Below are 17,321 nucleotides of genomic sequence, written 5' to 3'. Positions count from 1 at the left end.
TCAATTTTCAACTGGAAACAGGCTACTAAGTATAGGAAATCATTTCCTTAGGACACAGTAACCACTTTTCTCTTTGAAACTAAGTATTTTGAGTGATTTATTATAAATTTATAATGACAGTTGTGAACACCTCCCTTTTTTTTTTTTTTTTTTGGCATAAGAACAGTCTGTTGATTGCCTTGGTGCTTAAAATAGTTTCTAAGTGTCCTCATAATAGCATGTCACCTGTAAACAGGTTTCAAGCCAATGCAAATTAACAAATGGCGAACAGATGGACTAAGAGCTGACTTTTGTCAAGAGAGAGTTAGCAACAAACACTTTTTGGCTCCAGTCTTATGGGACCATTAGAAAGTCTTTCACTTCTCGCCAAACATCTTGCCTCAGTAGACAAGCCATGCAGGGAAAATGACAAGTTACAAGGCCCATTAGGCTATGGAGGGCTGAAAGTTGGAGATTTGCAGAATCACCAAATCAACATACAAGAAACAACAGATAACGTTCCTCAAGAAGCTTTCTGCCAAAGGAAAAAACTCTCTGGCATCTCTGAAAGTCTCTGAGAAGCATGCACCTGTGCATGCAGCAGGCAGAAAATAACCTGTCAGAGGCTGGTTAGTTATCCTGGAAGCAAACATAAATTGTGAAGAAAACTCTAAAATCCCAGAAGGGATGGTGTGAGTGTCCACCAGCGAGGGAGAAGACTCCAGAGGCATCCCCTGTGACCTCGCAGTTCTCCACTGGCCTTTCTACATCGAACGTCACCTCCTTGGACCACCCGATCTAAGCAGCCTCCCCGGCTCCAACTTAGAAAAGTCTTCTTTTCTAAGCATTAATCTTAACCAAAAATTATTATATGAGTGTGTTACTTTGTTTAGGTGTGCATTTTTTTGGGGGGGTCTTTTCTCCCCCAGCAAACAAAAAGCTTCATGAAGATGGGACCACAGCTGCGTTCCTCATGACTGTATCCCCACAGCCTAGTACTGTGCCTGGCAGACAGTAGGTATAAAAAATACTTGCTAATCAAACAGAAAATAAAAGAGATCTTGTGTAAAGGCAAACAACCGAGTCTTACCTGGAAACACTGCTCTGGGCTGGAAACTTTAAAAAGTACAGTTGATCCTTGAACAATACAGGTTGGAAGTGCATGAATCCACTTATATGTGGCTTTTTCTCCAAAACAGTGCTATAAACGTATTTTCTCTTCCTTCTGGTTTCCTTAATAACATTTTCTTTTCTCTAGCTTATTTTATTGTAAGACTACATAATACATTTAACATACAAAATCAGTGTTCATCAAGTATTTATGTCATCTGTAGGCTTCCAGTCAATATTAGGCTATTAGGACTTAAGCTTTGGGGGAGCCAAAAGTTATACATAGATCTTTGACTGTGCCTATAACCGTAACCCCTGCATGGTTCAAGGTGTCAACTATAGTTTGTCACTGAGGATATCACCAAAAGAGGGTACAGCAGGAGGGCGGGACAGCCTAGGGAATGTGTCTAGAGTCCAGGCCAAGCCATTTGGGAGTCCTGCCTCTCTATGGGGAGTGTGTATGCTCACAGGAAAGCTACCAGCAAAGGCTGGTGTGTTGGCATTTTTCTTTTCTTTTCTTTCCTTCCTCCCCACCCCCTCCTTCCTTCCTTCCTCTCTCCCTCCCTCCCTTCCAGAGAGAGTGAGAGTACATGCAAATGGGGGAGATGGGCAGAAGGAGAGAGAGAGAATCTTAAGCAGGCTTCATGCTCAGCAAAGGGCCTGATGTGGGGCTTGATCCCACGAACCATGAGATCATGACCCGAGTGGAAATCAAGAGTCAGACGTTCAACCAATGAGCTACCCAGGCTCCCCTGGTGTGTTCGCAATTCTGACTCCACACTGAGTATGCCTCGGCCTTCATCTACTAGGGCTTCTAGCACAAAATAACCCAACTGGGAAATGGATGAATCACTTGTGGCATATTCGAAAGAGCAACAAAAAAGAACAAACAACCTGGATGAACCTAACCGACATTGTGCTGAGTGAAACAGAGCTGATAACAAAATATTACATGCCATGTGATTCCATTTATACCAAGTTCAAGAGCAGGTAAAAGTAATCGTTCAAAGATGGTGGAACAGCGTTAACCTTGGGTAGGAAGGCAGCACGTGTGCAGACTGGGAACCTGGGGGGGAGCCCTCAAGGGACCCCGGGGGTGGTGGCCACACGGCCTGGGCTGGGTGGACACCTGTGTGAAAGCTGTCACCAAGCTGAACGTGTTCGGAACCTCATGGCATCTCTTATCTCCCCTTCCAGGAAAAAAGAAGGGCGTGTATTTTACTAGTTTAAAAAAAGAGCGAGCAGCCCAGCACGACCCTGGTCCCAGCCCCCCCAGATTTCTAGGTGGCCACCAGCGTGATCAAAACGTGCTCCTCAGCTGTCCCGTCAGTTAAAGAAGGACAGCTGCACTCACAGCTCTGCCAACTTTGGGAATGTGACAGGGGAATAAAGAAAAGGCTGTAAGGTGTCTTACAACCCTAGGTGGGGGGAGAAACCACACACAAAAGACGTCATTTATGAACTGCGTCGTTAACTGCTTCACTTAAGATCGACGCGAAATATGTTACCTGCACGCCTGGTTTCTAATCTCGGCAGACACCTCTTTCAAAAGAAGGAACAATTACACAAAAAGAACTTCCCATTCGCCAAAACCAAGCACCAGGCAGAGTTCACCTGGGACCAGAGAAGTTTTTCAAACCCCTTACTCACTGAGGCGGCAGCACAAGAGTCGTGGGCTGAGCCTTTGGTCTGCGCTTTGCAGATACTCCCATCTGGTTAGCAGAACGTTTCAATGACTGTTGATTCAAAAGGCCGGACGCCAGACCTGCGTGGTACTGCAGCTGCAGAACAAAGGGGAAGGGGAATGACATTTGGTAAAAGCGAGACAAGGGCCATGAAACTATCAATACCTGATATGTCATCCCCTCCCCCCCACCCCCGGCCTGCCTCACAACATTTTAAATCACCGCAAATACAGCTACTAACATTTTGCTTCAAGGAACATATTTGTAAGAGGAGTAGACAAACGGGAAAAGAACCGTGGACAAGGTTGTCAGGCACGGCATTACGTAACGAAGGAGAACTGGGAACAGTCGAACGCCCGACAGTAACTGGGAACTTGGTTAAGATAATGGAAAGACATTTATAGCATCATATTGTTAACTAAGATACAGGTTACACTATCAACGGAGAGACACTTAAAAACGTGGTCTCTTAAATGTTAACAGTACATTCCTAAGTAGTAGAACTTAGGTAATTTTCACATTCTACTTTATTTTTTCACTACTATCCATCCATACATGCTTTCCATAAAAGGCTTTTTTAAAGCCTGGGTCATTTTTTATAATAAGATCCTGAGGGATTCCTTAAAGACAAATTAGCTCTGGGAACTCTTGCTAATAATAAAAGCCATGTAAGTGGGTAGTTTACTCGAGTAAACTGGGAGCACCAGGTGGCTTATCATCAACATACATGGAACACACCCCAGGTGGGCCCCAGCGTTCAGAACCACTGGGCCACCGTCCTCAGTGGTGAAGATACAAATGTCCATCCTAAGAACAGCCTCCTCAGTACAGCCTACAACCGAGTACACACACTGGGTACAAGCTCAGGTACAGGCTCGCTGCAGGGAACTGGACGGGGAAATTCACTTCACTGGGTCTAGGTGTAACTGTAACAATACAGTGTGGGGGCGGGGTAAGGAGGCAAAATACTTTAAATGCGCTCTGGGTCTGTGGCCTTTGCTTTGTTCTCGGCATACTGCTCAGGACACATCACTTTACTTCTCTAGACCTGAATTTCGCTATTGGAAAAGAGAAGAAACACTGCTTAATTCTAAACCAAACAGGACTTCTAAAAACAAAAAATCCACTTTACTGGGTTAAAATTTACATGAAATAAAATGCACACGTTTTAAGCATACAGTTTGATGAGTTTTGATCACGTGTGTACCTGTGAATCTGCCGCCTCCCCTCACGGTACAGGTAATGTCCATCACTGCAGAAAGTTCCCTCATGCCCCAATGAAGTCAGTCATCCCCCCCCCCCGCCACCCCCAAATCTTACCATCAGGAGCTTTTGTTCTAAAATACCACTCATCACCCTCCCTCTTTGCCAAGTGCAGCTGATATCCGATCTGACATGTGACAATGATTGCCACCTTCCTTTTTTAATCCCATACTTTTGTATTTTAGATTGTAAGGTTGTCATCAATCTCTCTATAATAAAATTATCCTTGAAAGGTATCACAATTTTGAACAGATGTAAACAAAACACTCAAATGTGAAAATGCCAAGCTAAGAGTTTGGATTGAGACCATTTATAACATCCAATATGTTTCTTCCTCCCTTCTCAAATTAAGCAAGGTCTTTCAAACATTTATTTAGAATTAACTAAACACACAAATAGTATTTCACTCTGAAGCTCTGAATCAATTTCTTTTAAAATGCTCTTCCAAGGCATAGATTTCCTTTGCAGAGTCAGCTACATTACAGTTCATGGTAATCAAAGTGGTGACCACCATATCAAAGGGGCTAGGCCCTGGATGCAAAGGGTAATAACGTTCTGAAAAATAAATGGCCTCACCTAAAGCCATTGGGCTGCACACAAACAGAAAGTGAAAGAAAACAAAACCAACTAAAATGATCTGCTTCTTGAAAGTGGCTATAAAAATGAAGATATCCAGTGACCCAGTAAGACTGAAATGTCTCTGTCTGGAGCATCCATATTGCTTTTTAACAGGCTCTTGATTTACTTGGTCGATTTGCTGTGGGAGCCTTATGGGCTACACAATACAAGACAAAGATGTATCACATTCATAATGAAAATGGAGCTCTTCTCGGGGTGGAAAGGGGGGGGGCATAATTTGACTCTAACAACTCATCTTAGACCAATGAATTTTGCTCAAATTTGTTTTTCTCCTACAGATTTCTTAAATGGGAAATCAATGGAAGCAAGGGACAGTACAAGTTTGAAAGACAATGTTTCAAAATGTCAGCTACTTGGGTTTCGATCCTCCCCACCAGAATTTGCAATGAGTGCAATATGCATGGGGCTTTATGGAATTAAAGGGAAAGACGGGCTTGGCAGGGGTCCCCTCCTGGCTCAAGGAATCGGCTCTCGCCTTGACTCTCCTTCTTCCTTGTATCTTATTAGGGCCCGTGCAAGCTCAGCCATTCCAGCCCTGCTAACTATGCAGAATGGCAGGGTGATTTTGCCCACCTGGCATCATTTTGATCATTTGCTCAAACAAACAAACAAAAAACCCCAAAGAGGAGAAATGCACGCTCGCTACTGTCTTTTAAAGGGTTCCTTTAAACCTTCTGCCATCTTGGGCACTCTTAACATAGAGCGCACCTCTCAGAGCACAGGGAGACTCTTCTTCCCCAAAAAACAAAACCTGCCCTTCACAGCTGACTCACAGTGATTAAGCGACATTTGTTAATCATATATATGTATCCTAGTTTCCAGGAACACAGTTCTGACTGTCAAGATCTATAAGGGGCCCATTAAATATTTACCAAACCATCTTTATAATGGGAGAAAAGGTCAAAGTTAATACAACTGACAGGCAGATCCTGTCCAACTGGATTTATACATTATTTAAGCACCAAATACTCCCTTCCATGAAACACAGTTTAGATCTGAAACGACTCTTGGAAAACATTCACTCAGCCAATGGTTCTAAAACAGCAGAAGGGAGTTCAGAGTGAATCCACAAATTAACATTAAGAACATATCACTCCCCGAAATACTGCCATAAGTTTTCAATTACAGGTTCTGTAATATTTTCTATAAAAATATATTTCAATAAACATACTTCGCTCCAAATGTCTGTGGCATGGAAACAGCTCTATTTCAAAAAGCAACTTATCAAAGTTCTAATGTGATTTTCCTATCCAAAATCATTTCTCCACTAACTAGCAAAAATAAAATGAAAGAGGGTGAGAAATAAAACAATCCTTTCTTTTAACTCCTACGTCTCATGGCTGTGGGCAATGGGAATGTCTGTGTGGCCAGTATTTATTTTCTGGTAAATTGCCACTCTGTAGTAACAGCGTTTTCAGGCTTGTTTGGATCTGGAGAACATTTCTCTCCATTGCAATTTTGCTGTTACTATCAACTTCTTATTTTTCCATGACTGACGTAGGACTTTTCAGTAGGTTTGCAACCTATAGCCCTTTCGAATCAATTATGTCTACTAATTACCTCTAAACCTGGGAAAATTTCAACAACTTGTAATGAGCTGGGGAGAACACCTCTTAGAATTGGGAAAATCTTGATTTCCTGGATATTTTCTTTAAAGTCACACTCTCTTCTTCGTGATACTAATCAGGCAACAATGCCAAGTGTTATCAGATAAGGTCCCTGTAAACTGAAACATGCAGACCAACCACCTCTGTAATCGGTGTCCTCTTCAAAGACGCGACGCTGGAAGCTGTGTGATGTCACACGCCTCCCTTCCCTCTCGACAAAACATGCATCACATCTCCTCTAGCACCGGAGTGTCATTCCACTGGCTTCTGAAAGGTGTGCCCTGGGCATCTGGCTTCACCCTACGACGGTGAGGCCACGTCCTCACAATTTTGTGCATCAAAGTCGACAACCCTTTTCTCCCGGATGGCCTCATTCTTTACAGAATCTGCCTTTAAGCAAGTCTAAACTACGGACGCCTAAATTCAATGAGCTGTAATATGTTTCAAATTACAAATAACAGCACATACTGGGAGGAATATTATTAAATTATAAACGCCAGGATTCAGACGCAGTTTCTGACGTAAGTCTTGGGTTCAGAAAACCACAGGAGCAACGCTCTCATTTGGTTGACTCTCCACTTGGCTCACCGTCTTCCACACTGTTCTCAATGTTTCCACCTGCTCCAAGACACAAAGGATCGGTTCTACAATGGACAGACACTGGAGGAGAACACAGAAGCAAAGCCATCATACCTATCACGTTCAATACACTAATTAAGCCAGTGGCATTCAATTAGGCCTAGTACTCAGAAGCTGAAATGTCTGCTAAAACCCCCCTGGGGTCCACGGTGCAACATCTATCATTCCCAACATTATCCTGCCCGTGCCAAACGGCCTGCATCCCACTTTAAGAAGACCCGACATTCAAAAGTCTCAAAATTTATCAGCCAGGTCAACCAAGGTTTCATTCTCCCCACTGTGAAAATCATGATTTCCTTTTCAAAGATTCACAAAAGGCTTCTTTTGAGGAATGGGAGGGAGGGAGAGCAAGTGTTAAAAAAAAAAAAAAAGTTCTCCTAACCTTAGGGTATAGTTCACATTATCTTTAAAAATCACTTCGTGTATAATTACATGTACGTTTCTAAGACGGCTAGCAAGACATACTGGCACTTCGGTAACTACGCCCTTTGGGTAAGGAGTGAGGACTAAGTTAAATTCTGGCTGGCTTAGGGGCCGAAAGGAGAAGAGGAAGAGATCAAGAGGCCAGGGAGCCCCCCCCTCCCCCACTCTCCATCTCCTCCCCCAGCCCCTCCAGGCCAGCTTCCCTTCTCTGAGCCCTGGGACTCGGCAGCCAGGAAAGGCAGCCTGTGTTATTTCCTGGTCCAGGAGTGAAGCGAAGCCGGCCTCCTGGGGAGACATTTCTTGAGGGCGCAGACCTTGGTATTGATTACTCTGTATTCTCAACAGTATCCAGGGCAGTGCACTGCATACAGGACAAGCTAATGAATTTGTCAAGTGGTAAGTGGACGGGCAGATGAGCGAAACTGCTGTGGCCTGGCCTGGCCTGTCACTGCAGCCGATCTAGAGAGCAGAATGGTCCCATCAGACAGACCACGTAAGGCTGGCCACTTACAGAGGCAAACACACTGCTTCGCAGGAGCTCACTGTCCCGGCACAGCCACAAGGACTCCCTTCCTTCCTCCTGTTCTAACTGCCGAAGGCGGGGGGTAGATCTAAACCCCTGTGCGGGCTTGAGTTCAGGGAAAGGCATCTTACAGGGACTGTACTTCAAATCACAGAATTCTAACGTCAGAGAAGGGCCTTGGAGACTCCAGCCTCCAGTCACCCCCATCCCCGCTGTACAGGACTTGGGCTCAGGAAGTTGCTGGCCCAAGGTCACACATACCCTGAGACGGAGGCAGGCCGTTCAGGATTCAGCTCCACTGTCTTTTCCCGGTGGGACTGAGCGTGCTGCAGCCTTCTAACCGGAGGTCCTGACATGTGTCACCTCTGCTTCGGCTGGAGGGCACGGTGACTCCTCCCCCACGGGGAACGAGGCTGTGCTCGGGGAGCCTGGTGTTCCTAAAATCAGTGGGGCCCGCTGGCCAGTTGGCGCCCTTCCTGCGGACCTCTTTCATGTCCTGACAGGCCGCACGTCCTTCCCTTCTATGGACTCCAGTCATGTCTCAATTGGCGAATTTGGGGAAGTTCTAAATTCTATCATTTGAAGGTTTTAATATCATTCATGGTCAAAACCTTGGAGAAAAGAAATCAAGAAACCACAGAAACCTCAATATTGTCCAAAAATCTAAATTCTAGACTCTCCAAAAACACATCTAGCCTTCCTGGCGTCTCTGCTACTGTTCCGTGATGGAGCAGCGGTGCTAGGGCCTCAGAGCTTCTATCCGTTCTCTAACTGTCCAGGACAACCCACACGTATCATCCGTTTTTACTCAGGGATGATATTAGCCACAGTGTCACTTCCCGTGCCGGTCACTGACCAAAAGAGCCAGCGCAGTTGGCATGAGTATGTTGAAAATCCTTCCCAGATAGATGCACCCAAGCTCACAGCCCTGACCTTCAGGGCACAGAACACCTGGGTCAAGCTACACCCTACGTAGCTGGAAAATGCGGATGTGGCAGAGGGTGCGGTGGGGGCTGCTCTGAGACTCCCAGACGGCCCCTGTCTCCCCTAAACCATTAAACTAAAACCAGTATTTGTGCAAAACCAGGAGGAACACTTCATCGCTACTGTGAGTTGCAAGGCCTTTGCCCCTCATTATTGAAATAGATTTTGTTTCCAGCTAATGAGAAAAAAAAAAAAAACATGTATTACGATAATGCTCTGATGCTTGTTTTGAACATAACTCCAAGAGACAAGCGAGCCTGACTGTTATTATCTGTGCCAAGGAAAACAGCTACAGAAAAATACTATGAATCTAATTGTTTTGCTTGGGGTTTTATCTAAATATTAGATAATGGTATTAGCTTCTTTCCTCCTTTTATCTCCTAACGCTTCTTTCAAATGGCCAACATTAAAAAAAAAAAAAAAGAAAGAAAAAGAAAAAGAAAAACAACCTTAGATTTGAGCTTTTATGGGTAAATGATCTTTTTACTTGGTCAAAACGGCATCAATAAACCATAAGAAGGAAGCCTCCAATTTATTTGCCTATTTGCTCTCCGCCGGGAAGCTGGGTTTCAGGCCTTTCAATTACCAGGACGGCGGGACCTGAGTCAGAGCTGCGCTTCGGCCCAACTGTGGCATCGTTTCCATGCTAAATGCCGCGTGGGCTTCTTTTCTCCTGCACACAAACCCTCAAGTGTCCGAACTTCACGAACCGTCAAAGAAGCAAATAGAGAGGATGAGGAGCAGCCTTTCACTTTCTTAAATCTCTGTAAGGTTCGGGGCCTTCTGGAATGGCTCCTCTATTGCGTCCTAGAGCTCACACATTTATTAATAGGCCTTCTACACAACTGCTCCTATTTACACTACAGCTGTGTGCATGTTATCAGACTTCGGAGGTGCCAATCAGCTGGAAGAGGGATCACTCATCCATCTGAGTGGACTCACCAATGAAGCAAACTGTCACTGTGGCTAAAAATGGAGGAAACCACTACCATGGGGGCTATCGGTAAAGGAAGAGAGTAAAAAGACAAAAGAAGGCAAAGAAGGAAAGGCGGCGGACAGGGGTCCATCAGGATCTGCGTTTCTCCGCCGCTGTTACTCCCCTCAAATGTCAGACCAGGCCCTCAACCTGTTTACGGTGCTGTCCCGGAAAGCGATGCACAGGGTCCTGGAGAGTGACGCATAGGGTCCTAAAGGAAGACCCTGGTGGACGCTCCCCTGACCACTTAAGACACAGACAGGAAGTATAGTTCAGATCAAGGCAACACGTAACAAAGTCCCAACGGAGAGAATCCTGACAGATTACGAAAGCATGGTGACAATGAGAGAGGACATGACCTCTGAAGAGGGATGACATGGTGGCATTCTGTTCGCCTGTGCTCCTGTTAGAGGGAAAAGTCCGTGTCAGATGGGTCATCGTGTCCTTGTCTCCAACTAAGCTTGAACCAGCCCAGAACAATTACCTCTTTACACACTATACACTCAACAAAAACAGAACGTGTGTTTGGCTTTCTCTCCTATGACCAAAGAAAGAAGTAGGAGGGAATAACAACACATCACGGAATAATCTCTAGGCTTCCACCAGAAATGCAGAACACTAGTCTCTAAATGCACACACAAGGCCTACAACGAAAGTCTAAAAAAGGAGGCTAGGATTCTGTCTAAGGCCCCTTCTAACACTGAAATTCTATGATGCTATAAATGTTTCTCTTAAGAAAACGCAGTTCTGAACCTGACTTCCTAATATAAAAACCAACACTGGTGAAATTTAAATATACTTATGAAGTGCAAACATCTTCCTAGTCACTAAAGTCTCCAACGAGGCAATTACTGAGGGGTGGGGAAAAGGCTTTCATGGCGTCCAGAGCTTGGTATTAGCAGAAACCAAGGGGCGTAATGGGCACAGGATGTTTATGGACCTACCAAAATCCCTTGTTTGTTATTCTTCCCAAACATTTGCAGGGGAGGCATGGGGGAAGAGCTGAATGTTCCATACAACGCATCTAGCTCTGGCTATTTCTCTACCTTGCCCCTCCTCCAAAAGGTGGGGGGGTGGGGGGTTCAACTGAGAATAAAATGAAAACCACTAGACACATGTGTAGCCCAAATCTAGACTGTGAATGCCAAGTCTTTGTTCATCATCTGCCCAGTTGTCACTAAATAGATTTCAGTCAAGAAACCAGTAAAGATGATTTCTTTAAACGATCATCCCAATAAATCTGAAATACGATTAGATTACCATCAGCTTCTCTCCTGGGCAATAAAAGTGATTCCAACACACCTTCCAATTCATTCAGGTTTAGCTGGAGCCTCGCCCTACCGTCTGCCAGTGCCACCAAGTGCCCACTCCTACTCCCAGCACCACGTTCCTCTCCGTCACACACAGCCCCCATCAGCCTCCCCCTCTTTCTTCCAGAAGCCACCTGTCGGCCACGGAGGTGACGGGCTGCCCTCCCTCCACCCCTGGCTTACTTGGGATATGAAGTAGGAAGAGGCAGGGAAGGAGGAGAGGCAGTGCAGAGAAAACTAGGAAGGAGAAGGGGAAACAGGGAGCCGTGTGATCATGGACTTTCAGATCCAGAACTACGATGTCAGACAAAGTGAAAAGAGCAGGGGTGGAGGGGAGCCTGGGTGGCTCAGTTGGTTAAGCCTGGGTTTCGGCTAAGGTCATGATCTCATGCAGTTCGTGAGTTCAAGCCCTCCTTCAGGCTGTGTGCTGACAGCGCAGAGCCCGCTTGAGATCCTCTCTTTCCTTTCTCTCTCCGTCCCTCCCCGCTCATACACGTGCATGCGAGCTCTCTCAAAATAAATAAGCTTTTAAAAAGAGAGAGAACAGGAGTGGAGGGAGTGGAGGAACAGTTGTAGGAATTAGACAGGACATATGCAAAAGCCTTATACACAGTGGCCAGTACACCGTGGGCAAAGACAGGGCTGATCTGGTGATGATCAGACGGGACTGCACCCAGAAATTCGCGTCCTCCAACAATGCCAGAATGACCGCATTTTCACAAAACTCATCAGAGTCATCATCTTTTAATCAAATACTGCCTCCCTACACACGTCAGATCAACTGTAATGGAAAAGAGAAGAAAAATGCACCTGATAGGCTGTTGTGAATGAGCAGCTACAGTGAGAAGGAACCCAACTCGATTCTCATACGACTCAGAAGAGTCCACCACACTGCTGATTGGCCAACTCTGAGTTAAAGAAAAGGAAAAGAAAAAGGAAAAGGAAAAGAAAGGAAGCAAAAGAAAAAAAGAAAAAGAAAAGCAATCCAGAGGATTCGTTGGGAAACTCCTTCAAACACAGTGTGGAAATTGTTCTTTTTAATCTACACACAACCTAAATGCCCAGAAAGTTGGCTTACCCTTGATGCCTTAAACACTCAAGTTATAGAGTATTTCTTACGCAAGCCACAAAGTGTTCAGCACTGGAAGATCAAAGTCTCTCTGCAGACTTCCAGGCCTGTTGAAGCTTTTTTGTTGGTGTAAGTTCTGGCTGTGATGGTCCACAGGTACACAAAAGTATGAGAAGTATAAGAAAAGGCAAAGCAGATGTCAGCCTAAGTGCTGGCCTTTTCCTATGAAAAATATAGGGCTAGGGTTTTTTCTTTTGAAATAAAAAAAAAAAACAACTAAAATCATACCTACTAACAGAGGGTATGTTTTTGGTTTAAAATGAACCATACAGATCAGAGTGAATTTCCTACAGATCAACGCGACCTAGGCATCATTTCTACTATTGTTGATCTAATGGAGAATGCAGGTATGTGGTCAACTGTCTGGACATAAATCACAGGCCCTGTGCTTAACTGACTGTGTGACCGTGAGTGAGTTATTCAACTTCCCAGAGCCTCTCTTCTTCCTCTTCTATGACCAGGGACAGAAAAGCTGGTCAATACTACTTGGTTACTCTAGAAGCAATCTGGGGTTTCACTAAACAAAACCGCGCGCAGTGTCTCAAAGTTAGTGAGGGACTGGTAAGTCCGTGACAGTGCTGAGCAAAATGACTGGCACAAAACACACACTCAATAAAGGTTAATTGTGAGTATTATTAACAGGCTGAGGTTGCTGAGCCATTAACAATTAGACTAAGTATCAAGGGTGACTGAGCCAGTAACGGGAAGGCCTTGCTTCCAACAACAACAAAACAAAACAAAACAAAACAAAACAAAACAAAACAAAACAAAACAAAACACCTCAGAGGAGATGGACCAGCAAAAAACAGGCCGATTTCTGGGTGGATCTGAGGAAGGGGAGTTATGGGGATGGCTGGACCAGTGAGAGTGGATGGAGCCCTGCTTTGATCTGCAAGATACTGACTCTCATGATGTTTGAAGCCCTACTGGAAATTTCCAAATCCTGCTGTGAAGAGCAATCCAGGCAACCAAAATAGGGACCAGCAGCATGCAGCTGGGAACGTCAACAGTTAACAACACGTCTACCCCCAACCGCATCCATCCAGAAGATCTTGGATGGGGAAGAAGCCCTTTTTTATAAGGCTGATCGTTACAGAATTTGTGTGTGTATATCTCCCTTTAAACTTTTTCTGAACGGGATGCCTCAAGACGTCCAGAGCTGTCTCATCATTTCAGAAGCCCCCCGGGCCTAGCAGAGGCACCTAAACAGGTGTTCAATAAATATTGGCTGAGAATAAAATGGCTTGAAGGATGCAGAGGCCAGTGCTAGACACGGGTGGATTAAAAAAAAAAAAAAGGTTCTCTGCGTTTAGAAGGTCAAGGTCTGCCTTGACCCTGTCTTCCCTCCATAAGGGAAGATAAGAGCCCCATGGAGCTCCCCCGTCTTCATTGCTATATCCCCGGTGTCTAGAACAGCACCTGGCACACTAATACAAAAATAATAATGATAACAGTCAATGTCCACATAGGACTCACTGTGAACTGTCATTCTAATTCCTATAGTCAAATTAATCTATGCAACCACTCCATGAGGTAGGTACCATGCATGATTCCTATTGTACAGATGAGAAAATTGGAGCACACATGGTAAGCGGCTTGCCCAAGATCACAGAACCTGTAAGAGGCAGGGTCAGGGCCAGGACAGAGACAGCCTGGCTCCGGGATCCCTGCTCTGTAACCACCACGCTATATGGCCTCTCTGAATTTCACGTGTTCTCAAGAATTATTTTTTTTACTTTTTTTTTTTTTTGAGAGAGAGAGAGAGAGACAGTGCAAGCGTGGGAGGGTCAGAGAGAGAGGGAGACACAGAATCCAAAGAGAGGCTCCAGGCTCTGAGCTGTCAGCACAGATCCCAATGTGGGGCTTGAACCCACAATCCATGAGATCATAGCCTGAGCCGAAGTCACGCTTAACCAACTAAGCCACCCAGGCACCCCAGGAAGTATATTTTTAAACAAATGAACATATAATCAGCATGACTGAGATCTGAACTAAATGACAAATGCGGTAGGAATTTGGGATTCTGAATCACGCACAAGGGCTCCACAAAGAGAGGAAGGTGACAGCTCGGCCTTTTCAGGCTGCGACGAGCAATCCCACTCAGCTCACAGAGGTTTGCTGTGCGGCTCCACGGGACGTGGGGACAACTGGAGAAGTGTCCATAGCCAGGCTGCCTGGGAAGCCGGAGCACCGCTTACCGCCGTGTAGGGAAAAGCTCCGACAGTCCCCGCCACGCTCCCCACCGCCGCAGCTGTGCCTTCTGAGCCCCTGTCCCTTGCTGCTACTGCTTCCGACTCCACTGCAGGCCACCTGCTGCTCCCCTCGCCCTTGTTCACACCCGGGCCTCGCCTGCCGCTGTGTGAGCGTGCGAGCGTGTAAGTGCGCGTGTGTGCACACCTTTTCGTCCACTCAGTGCCTGCTGGGGTCTCGAACAGCAGAAACAGAGGAGGGGACGAGAACCTGCCAGGACAGAGCATCATTTTTTCCCGCAATCTAAAAGTGCACAGCAAGTCCTGGAAGTCAAAAGCTTTCTCATCAATGTAAGCACTGAAACTCCTTTGACAGCAAAAACTGACATGAACTGACGCGAGTCTATTTAAATCTTAATTTATCTCACTTAATGTGTGAATAGTCTAACATTCTGCTACATGATATGTGATTGCAGGGAGCTGCCCCAGACCCTGCTGTAGAAATGAATGCGATATGTGGTGTACGAACCACAGTAGCTTTCCAGAATCCAAAGTATTCTAAAACCCAAAATACATTCAGATCCCTAAAACTCTGGAACAGGAGCTGTGAACCGGGGCCATGCAGTGGAGAGTGGGGTCCCGGGCACAGCGCCCGTGCCAGCCTGTGTTTCATAAACTGCGGGTGGCCTCTAACTTAGGCACCCATCCCTGATCCAAGTGGCCGCAGTCATTCTAGAGAGTCGCGGGGCCCAGGGCATGACAGACCATGTCTCCACCCCAGGTCACTGCCCCCTCCCTGCCACTCTGACCAGCTTCCTTTCCGAGAACACCTACACTCACTCCTGTCATAGGGCTCCCTTCGCTGGCTGTCCCCTCTACCTGGAATACTCTTCCCCAATCTCTGCAGGCCTGCCTGACTTCTCCTCATGCAGGTCTCAGACCTGCGCTTCACCTTCTGAGAGAGCTCTCTCTGGCCACCCAAACTCCTCCAGGTACTTGCTCGCATGTCGTGGTGTTTTGTCTTAATCATAGCAGGAGACCCAACTGGGTATCTTACATGAGTTGTTGGGTTCTTTGTCTAGTGTGTATTTCCCGGAGCTCACCACCCCCTCCCTCCATCCCACACTAGAATACAATAAGCAGAGACCTTGGCCATCCTAGTCACTACTACGATTCCAACATCTAGAACTACAGCAGAGTAAATAGTTGTAAAGAAATGCCTGCTGAATAAATGAATAAATACGAAAACACTGAGAAGACTCCTGCAGGCATTGCGGGAACCGCGCACAGCCAGACCCACACGCCCTGCCCAAACAAATTAAAAATCCATATTACTCCCAAATGGTATGGATTTTTCACATCTTCTGCAGACTCTGTTCAGTAGACCATTGGGGGAGGGGTGTGACTGGAGGTTCTAAGCAGGGACTGGTGCAATCAAAGGCACTGCAGCCTTCGGGTCATTTCTCAAAGTGCAGCCGGAGGTCACCTGCCCCAGAACTACCTGCAGAGTGCTTACCAAAAACACAGACCGCAGGCTTCCACGCCAAATCTGCCGATCAGTCTTCCGCACCAGAAGGAGCACACTCTCTGAATTCAATCCTAGCACAGTCTCAGAAATACTTGTTGACTCAATGAGTCAAGAAGTCACCTCTGCCTGGGACCCAGCAAGAGCATGCTAGAAGGAAAGCTCACAGATGGCCAACAGAGGGATGGAGCCCTTGCTGGCCCACCACACGGACCCAGGGTTACAGTAGGGGTGCGGTAAGCTTCTGACAGTCGAAGAGGCAGCCATCTTGCCAGCTCCTGTGGAAAAACTGGCTGCTTCATGCATGTTGGTGGCCACTCATGTTGTTGATTATGCAAGTTGTTGGTCACGTATGCTCTTGATCATGTATGTTGCTGATTACGCATGTTGCTGATTGCATATGTTGTAGATCATGCAAATTGTTGGCCATGCATGTTGTTGATCACGCAATGTTGCTGGCCCTGCATGTTGTTGATCACATATGTTGTTGACCAGGCATGTTGTTGGTCATGCATGTTGTCGATCACCTATGCTGTTGATCATGCGTGTTGTTGGCCATGTGTGTTGTTGGTCATGCATGTTGTTGGCCTTGTGTGTTGCCGACTGCATGTGTTGCTGATCGTGTCTGTTGTTGGTCACATGTGCTGTTGATCATGTATGCTGTTAGCCATGTATGTTGTTGGCCACACATGCTGTTGAAGAGCAGGGCGGGGGGGCAGCACATGGGGATGAGCAGCAGCCCACAAGAGACTGCCGAATTCGGCACCTATGCTTGCGCACAACTCCACCTGATTCAGCGAATACAGAACATGCACTCTGGGAGTCTTCAAATAGTTAAATTTTCAATCTTTATAAAAAAGAAAATCCATCAGATTTGATTGATAAGTGTACTTTTTAAACCTAAGAGTAAAAAAGTGAAGATTGGCAACAGTTTTCGCCATATAATTTGCTTTCTTTGCCTTTTTCCACAGCTCTGCACATAAATCAAAGAAATGTTAAAGAGGCCCATATATCACCACCTGGCATTTCAAAACTATTTACCAAATCTTTAACAGGCATGGGCCAGACTATGGAAAACCATGACCAGGGAGGCAGAAATTAAAGGGAGCAAATTAACTCAAACACTGACAGAGAGTTAATTAAGTTTACAAATAACTCTCCAATGAGCAAATTATGATATTTAATAAGAACGGGGTTACAAAACATGGAGGAGTGTGGGAAGGAAGACAAGCCAACAGAGTTTTCCAAACAAGAATAATGTATATTTGAACAAGCTGCCTTTCTATGATTAAGCACAGAAATCTGGGAACAAGGCAGGGGAAATGATGTTTTAATAAGGT

At 45.7% G+C, this 17,321-nt stretch overlaps 1 protein-coding gene across 4 annotated transcripts in view; it reads right to left on the bottom strand.

Moving 5' to 3' along the window:
- The window catches only part of MED27 (mediator complex subunit 27), a 194,128-nt gene that overhangs the window by 125,950 nt on the left and 50,857 nt on the right, over positions 1 to 17,321 (bottom strand). For all 4 annotated transcript variants that reach the window (XR_005527932.1, XM_039229596.1, XM_039229597.1 and 1 more), the window contains exon 3: positions 2,740 to 2,870. Coding sequence is in view for 3 of the 4 variants with exons in the window: in XM_039229596.1 (XP_039085527.1) it covers positions 2,740 to 2,870 (131 nt within the window). In the remaining variant the exon portion in view is untranslated. The remainder of the gene's footprint in view (positions 1 to 2,739; positions 2,871 to 17,321) is intronic.

This window comes from Hyaena hyaena, unplaced genomic scaffold (assembly GCF_003009895.1).
Source record: "Hyaena hyaena isolate Hyena2069 unplaced genomic scaffold, ASM300989v1 scaffold_38, whole genome shotgun sequence".
Lineage (NCBI taxonomy): Eukaryota > Metazoa > Chordata > Mammalia > Carnivora > Hyaenidae > Hyaena > Hyaena hyaena.
Note: the sequence above shows the minus strand (reverse complement) of the source record. Positions and strands in the feature narration are given on the sequence as shown.